General features: G+C 40.4%; 1 protein-coding gene across 1 annotated transcript; it reads left to right on the top strand.

Moving 5' to 3' along the window:
- The first annotated feature begins 1,305 nt into the window (after positions 1–1,305).
- On the top strand, positions 1,306–6,828 carry LOC145436226 (uncharacterized). The gene is made up of 7 exons (XM_080313582.1): positions 1,306–1,768; positions 3,890–3,964; positions 4,034–4,084; positions 4,151–4,225; positions 5,305–5,355; positions 6,505–6,673; positions 6,732–6,828. The coding sequence occupies exons 1-7, from the start codon at positions 1,444–1,446 to the stop codon at positions 6,751–6,753; spliced, it is 768 nt and encodes a 255-aa protein (XP_080169708.1). The 5' UTR covers positions 1,306–1,443; the 3' UTR covers positions 6,754–6,828.
- Positions 6,829–7,653: the final 825 nt, after the last annotated feature.

Genomic DNA, 7,653 nt, shown 5'->3' with positions numbered 1-7,653 from the left:
GCTTTTTCCCTATAAAGTTTGAAATATTTCACCATTATTGAAGCTACGACAGTACTGCCGATATTACAGTAGATTGTCATAGCTCAAATGACTGGGTTGGAATCCCGGCACGTTTAGTGTACCGTAATATATTTGGTGTGCCAAGACGGTTTTAAGTGTCATGCCTGTGTGTATAGTCAGTAGAATCCTTCATGTGCACAAAACACCGATTCCATATTGACCAAATGAAAAGCCCGTAGCGGCCTGCTTGCATGCTGGTCAAGGCATGTCATGATTTGCTGAATCCTCATATATGTATAGCTGTTTTGGGTTTAGTACGAAGTACTAGCAGTGTTGGGATGACTCGAGTCATGACTTGACTCGAGTCAGACTCGAGTCACCTTTTTCGTATGGCTTGACTTGACTCGAGTCACTTTGCTAAAATGACTTGACTTGACTCGGCGTATCAGAAATGTGGATTGACTCGTGACTCGGACCAAAATTCACGAGTCAATTTCAAGTCATCAAGTAATCGGTGTCGATAAAAATCACTGTATCTTGCATATGTTCGGATTGTTCTCGAAACGCTGGTGTAACCCTGGAAAGCGACCAATCATTCATTGATCGAGCATTTTACTGAGCCTCGATGGTTCTCTCATAAATAAATTAACCGCAAACGAAGTGATCGAAGCTTATGTTGTCGTGAACTCTAGTAGTACAGTAAAGTAATAAAATAGCAAAGTGTATATTCTGTATCTGTTCTTTTACCTTTACCAAACCTCTTGTTTTATTGAAATTGAATTCGAATATACGTTATATTGTCGTCGAGCATTACAGCATGCTCGAATTGTATCATATCTATTTTTAAATCGGTAATGTATTACATCTTATCACTTCGTTTCTCCATTCTGTATTTTGGTTTGTGCCTATTAACTGAGGCCATGCAACTGTTCTACGCATACGTGAGCGATATAACGTCTTCTAGCGTGTATATTTACCATATTTACCTATTCGCTCAGCGGTTCGGAATCAGTGACCACTCAATCTGTATTTCAGACAGCTAGCAACTTACAATGACGTAATCATGCCTCACACTTCGAAAATGCAACTTGACTTGAAATGTGACTTGACTCGTGACTTGACTTGACTTGACTCGACTTGACTCGAGTCACCTCCGAAAATCGATTGACTTGACTTGACTCGAGTCACCTTTGAAAATCGATTGACTTGACTTGACTCGAGTCAAAATGTCCAATGACTCGGAATGACTCGTGACTCGAAGGTAGTGACTTGATCCCAACACTGAGTACTAGTGCAGAATGTAGTATGATGGGTCGGTTTAAAAGATGGAACCGAAAAGTTGATTTGCTTGCTAATGGCGTAGGTTTTCGATTCAGTAGTTACAGCAGAAGTTGTAGGGACTATGACTCAAATATTAATGTATAGTTTTGATTTGTTAGAAAAATGACGGATTCAGCTCGAACGAAAAATTTTAGTGAGATCGACAAAGAAACGCTTTATAAACTTGTGGAAAAACATAGAGCTGTGCTTTTAAATAAAGATTTCAAAACGCAATCCAACATCGCCAAGAATAAGCATTGGGAATTACTTTGCGAGGAGTTCAACTCTGAGGCTTCCGAAAAAAGAAATACGAAGCAGTTGAAGGCTGCTTGGCACAATATGCAAAATCGCGCCAAGGATAAGTACAGAGTACAAAGATTTGAGGTACTAAAAACAGGAGGTGGACCGCCCCCGGAACCAGATACTCCAACAAATGAGAAGGTTCATGGTAAGACCTACAGATATATATAAATATCACAGTGCCGTGCATGTATTGCAACAAACTAAACATTCATATTCACTCAAAGATTTACAACTGACAACTGCGAATATGAATGTTTGGGTTTGTTGCAATACATGTCAGTTAAGGCCTCTGCACACTGACCTCGCGACTAGGGCTGGGCAAAATCGAGTACCTGAGTGATTCGATTCTGAATCACGTAATATGCTTCGAGTCGAGTCGAGTAATCGAGTATCAGTAATTATGACGTCATAACAGAATGTAATATGTTAAAGTTCAAATAGGTACCTTTTATGCTACCACAAATAATATAATGCCTGTTATCCATCACATTAAACATAGTTTGGTATTTTTTCGACCATAACAATTTCATAGGACTTGGTGACAATGCTGTGGGATGATCATGACTTGGGAAATGTGCTATTTACAGTAATGTTCCTAGCTTTGTGCTATATATTTCGTATGCTACAATATGAAAAATCAGGTTTCAAGGCTTAAGCAGTGAAAATCAGTATCGAAACTATAATTCTCGTAGATAAATTAACTTTCAGTGGCGAGTAGCGTATAATTTCAATACTCGAAAAATCCGTCTTTTACTACTCGACTCGAATCATTAAAAATAATACTCGATTCAGATTCGAGTACTCGAATCATTGTGCCCAGCCCTACTCGCGAAGCAACATCGCGAGTTGCGCGTTGCGAAGTTGCGAGACGTAAGTCGCCAAGCAATGCACACTGGTCCCGGCAGTGCCCACAAGCGGCAACTGCAGCTCTTGCGCGTTCTGTCCGAAGTCTCGCAATGGATACACATTGCACAGCTCCCGATAGATCGCAAAATGAATATTTCGATGGGTATACAATGGGTTTGTCAATGAATAAGATGACGTCTTATATGCACACACTTTTCCATTAACGAACCAATATCATATTCCAATGCTGAAAACGCATAATCTGGGTAACCCAGTTAAAGGCGCTATTTCGGTTGCCGATCCAAATTTCTGGAGTTCTAGCTGTAGCCTATTATGCTACAGACACCAAGCCTTTCTGTATTTCACTGCCTCAGTGACTGCATCAACTGTCAAGCACTCATACATTAATTTCTCGATCTGATAGAGAACAACATTCAAATGCATTACAATTTTATTGTATATGGATCAAGTCTTAACAATATTCAAATATAACTCTGGGATTCTTTCCTTTTCAATCTTCGATTCGCTGTCAGGTGTCAAGCATGGAAACTGATCCGTAGGCCTGGTTGATTCATTCTCCATAATGATGCATAGTCCATTTCTGACTTATAATATTAGCCACTACAATTCGTACCGAAGTCTGATAAAGAGGAGAATAGACGAAATGTAACATCAAGAGTTACACTGCTGCTACCTAGTCAACAAAAAGATTTGCAGACGTCGAGTACTGAGATGTACCGGTATCTGAAATATACATCAGTGAACCCATGACATACCACGATTATATGTACCTCCTTAACCCAGTTTCCAACCAATGTACACTGTACAGGTTAAAATGAATCAGACAAGGTATATATCTAATAAATCCACCTGTAGACATACAATGACCGAGAGTTTCGCGGTATCGGTACTGCCGGAGCTGGTTGGCCTTTGGTAATATTACCAAGTACCGGTACTGCTTACAGTAGAATGCGCTCTTGCAGTTAAGCTTCAAGTTTTAAAATGGCCTCAAATCAGTCTAAATTCAATGAGGAAACAATTATAGATGCCAAAACACGCAATACCCCGACAAACTATTGCGGTGACATAGAGCTAACGATCAGTAACTGCTGACCAGTCGCTCGCAACTCGCGACAAAGTTGAAAATTTTCAACTTTGTCGCGGAGTTGCGCAACCCTGTCGCAGACGGCATGTTGCGAGTTGCCTGCGACTCCGGTCTGCATGGTCCAGTCGCAGACAGGCGCGATTCTCTCGTTTTATCGGGTCGCGAGCTCAGTGTGCAGAGGCCTTTAGACTATAGTTATCGGTTTTGTCGATATCGGCTCAGAAATCTGGTATCGGTTGTGCTCTTAGTGTTCTAGTGTCTAGTGTACATTGTGTAATAGCAACATTAGGAAACGTATGATCACTTGTGTTTCAGCTCTGGTGTACAGTCAAATTGCAGCACTCAACAATCCTTTTGATGATGATTCATTGTTGGATGAAACTCAGAGAGGTAGTGTACCATATATATTAGCTGCTACCATACTGATCTCTCTGTAATCATTCTTACATTATTTTAAAGATGATGGTCGCGATGCAATACAAGCAATTAATTTTGCGATGAATTCTACTGGTGAGAGACATCTGGTTATTTTTATAATTTAAACGTAATAATTCAAAATTTTTATACCTCATTTAGGTACTGGAACCAGTAGTCAACAAGTGGTGATTGATCTTGAAGAGTACTGTCCTTCAACAGCAATGAACCAATCAGGTACCGTACCAATGTTGTAACCAGATCTGTACTGAGTAGGATAAATACATTTCCTGAGAATAGCTAAGTCTTTTATCCTTCGCATTACTTTTCGGTAAAGTCCTTTATCTTTCAATTATATTGGAATTGATTGGTACTAGCCTAGCCTACTTATGCCCGGGTATGAACAAAACTCTTGACAACGTCATAGTGCAAGGGTCACCAACACGCGGCCCGCAAGGTCATATTTTGCGGCCCGCGACATGATTTGAAATTTCGGAAGAACGACTACTAAAGCATTTTGAAATGCAGACTCCCTAATTAATAAGAGGTTAAAATTATTATTGCTACGCGCGGTTCAATGCTAGTTGATTATAGATTTTAACATATCAGTGTCCTTTGTAATCTGAGCCTCACAGTGAAAATACGAACAGCAGAGGAAAATGTTGCGCCCATGAAGAAATATCAATTTGCAATCGTGTTCTAGTCAAAGGGGACTATTAAGAATTTGCCCACCCAAAGATGCAGTACAGCCTTAATAACTTCCCTAAATTTCTTAAGAAACTTCCTGCATTAACTCTTCCGCTAAATTTGATGACGTGGGCTAAGAGAGGATAAATATTTGATAGTAATATTGAAACTATACTTATATTATTGAAGAAATCCAATCAATAATATTAAAAATTTTTCGCGCTTCGCGCGACTAGGTTATGTAGTCCTGTGGTTGTTCATAGCATTTCGGTGCGCATAGTAAGCCAATGTGAGGAAACTGATTAGTCTGGAGTTCACCGGCAATGGACATGGACACTGGATAGTTTAATGTGGGTATCTGGCCCCCAGTCAGCCCGTTACGACTATGTACTGGAATGCTGCCGTAGCTAACATGCCCGTCGCCCATATTGGAGAGAACAGTGTTGTATTGGCGTAGCTATAAAAACCTATAGCTGTGATACTGCCTTGCGGAATTATATCTCGCTATTAAAGTCATGCGGCCCGCGGCCTCAAAAAATTTTGAAAAGTGTCCCGCGACCCTTTTCGAGTTGGCGACCCCTGTCATAGTGTAAACACTCTCATCTTGAATGTAATTTTTTTTATCAAAGATGCCAAGAACAAAGAACATGAAGTCAAAGCTGCCATTGTGCAAGAAGCAAGTAAGGCTCACTGAAAATACTCTCGAACTATTTGAGATCGCACGCTGTGTCCTCTCATGCTTACAGCCCCATTGTAAATATCTGGCGTGTCATCGCTGAATGCATACATCTCAGGCTCAATATCTGCTTCTGTGATAAGGTAGTTGTGCAGACAGGCAACAGCAACTATGATGGTGAGACTATTCTCCAATTTAGTTCTGAGTGTTGTAGAAACACATGGAAATCGCCTTTTCAGCACCCCGAAGCTGCGCTCTATCTTTGATCTTGTCAATCGATGAGCATTATTATATCTCTGTTCTCCTACCACCTGCGGGTTTGGTATAGGGGTCATCAACTCTGGTAGGCAGGGATACCCCGCATCTCCTAGTAAGAGTCCATCCACCCCTTTGATATTCTGACTCAGTAACGAATTCCGATAGATTCGGCTATAATGACAGGAGCCTGGCCACCGACAGGAAATAGAGGTGAATTTCATTTCAGAATTGCAAGTCAACATAACATTGATGGAGAATACCCCTTTTCTATTCCTGTATACTTCGGCATTTTCACCTCCTGGAGATATAATTTTGATATGTGTGCCGTCAATTAACCCGATCACATTCGGAAAGCCATGCTCTGAAAAGAAGGCATTTTTTGTTGTTGCAGCTCCTGTCTTGTTGAAGGGAAGTGCATAAATTGCGATTTCTTTGAAGCTATTGCCCTTGGATACTTCCTTGACAATACGGCAGACAGAGGTTTGATGGATCTCCATCAAATCGCCATCAGTTATTTGGAAGTTTCCTGTTGCAAAAAACCGCATGGCAGTTAGAAGCCTGATGCGTGGTGGTATCGGATGATTTCTGTGACTTCTGAATGACAAATCATCCTTCAATATTTCTAATAAATTAATTGCTTGACTTTTGGTAAGCCGGAACCGCTTTCGAAATTCCTCGTCCTCGAATCCTCTGAAGTGGTCACTGTAATCAACTAGTGGTCTTTCAACTGCATCGTTATCGTCTAATAATTCAGCAATGCTCAAATAATCCACCATGTTCATATAAAACTGTCTGAATGTTAATGCAAAGCTGATTGGAGATGTTCAATGCCACCTATCTATGTATAAGCGATACCATAGAATTTTGGTAAACTCAATATTCCCTTGCATTTCAGAGGAAGGCGGAAAGTCAAAAACGCATGGCGAATTATTGACGATTGCCAGGCGGGAAAAGGCTGCCAAAACTTCGTATTATGAAGTGAAAAAAAGATTTTTGCAAATTCATGATGACAGAAAGGCAGCATACTTTGCAAAGAAGATGCGATATCTTGATTTGAAGATAAAGTATTGATTCCTCAGGCCCACATGTTGACAATCCGTACATGTTTACTATCTATTTTAGGTCGCTGAATGGTGAAAGCTGAAGTATTGGATACGATAGACTTTGCTTAATTTCTTTGTTAAAGTGTTTCGTTTTCAAAATACATTTTGCAAGCAAATGAGTTTATCGGGAATTGGGGGTCGCCAACAGCCTCTAGCGTTGGTAGGGTTAGGGACAAGACGGTCTCTGACTGCCGTCGTACCTAACTAGGTCCCAACAGAAGTGAAGCAAGTATATTTAGTTCGATTATAGTTTCATAGCCAGCATAATCATTCAGTAGGGAAGAGGCGGAGAGAGTGGTGTCAGCGAGCACTGTCACTATCGAGATGGTTTTGCAATTGTAATGAAAGGTATCAAATTCATTGGTAACAAGAAATTGATCCTTGCGCAAAGTTACACAAATCATTCTAACAAGATTGCATCATGAAGGATTTGAAACTTTTCAAGGGACTGTTCAGGTATACATTATACAAGCCTTTCAACTGCTGGCTTGTGGTCGCATCGTAAGTTATGGAAATGTTTGGCACTTGACAAGGGCATCACGTTGATGCAGGTAAGCGCTTTTGACTAAAACATGTTCAAAACGACCGCCGGAAACTCATGAATGTGATCATCATTGAAATAGATATCACGCTACCGACCCCTGAGTAACCTGAGTTCCACAAAAAACTTGCTTTGTTTACTATTCGGTCGACCTTGAGTAGCTTTTCAGGGTAAGAATTGAGCATCTATTTACTGAACGTTAGCTCGTCTCAATGATCATCAGTTCGTCTGAACGGCGTTTAAATATTGATGGTGCATCGCGAGATATTTTAAACTGATGTTTAGTTTGAGTTATGTTCGAGCGAACAGACGATCAGACTTGAACGTGTTCAATGTTGGTGCATACGGCCCATGGAATCGAAAAATAAGAAATATCGATCTGATGTAAATGACCATAGTA

This window comes from Botryllus schlosseri, chromosome 3 (genome assembly GCF_051294905.1).
Source record: "Botryllus schlosseri isolate E-star chromosome 3, Bs_hap1, whole genome shotgun sequence".
Classification (NCBI taxonomy): Eukaryota; Metazoa; Chordata; class Ascidiacea; order Stolidobranchia; family Styelidae; genus Botryllus; species Botryllus schlosseri.
This window is presented reverse-complemented; position numbering and strand designations above follow the sequence as displayed.

Bases quoted from the DNA above. Each gene is read 5' to 3' on its own strand.
- LOC145436226 (XM_080313582.1), top strand. From the start codon at position 1,444: ATGACGGATTCAGCTCGAACGAAAAATTTTAGTGAGATCGACAAAGAA. The intron at 4,226-5,304 runs GTACCGTACCAA...TTTTTATCAAAG, and splicing joins AACAGCAATGAACCAATCAG to ATGCCAAGAACAAAGAACAT. The intron at 6,674-6,731 runs GTATTGATTCCT...TATCTATTTTAG, and splicing joins TATCTTGATTTGAAGATAAA to GTCGCTGAATGGTGAAAGCT.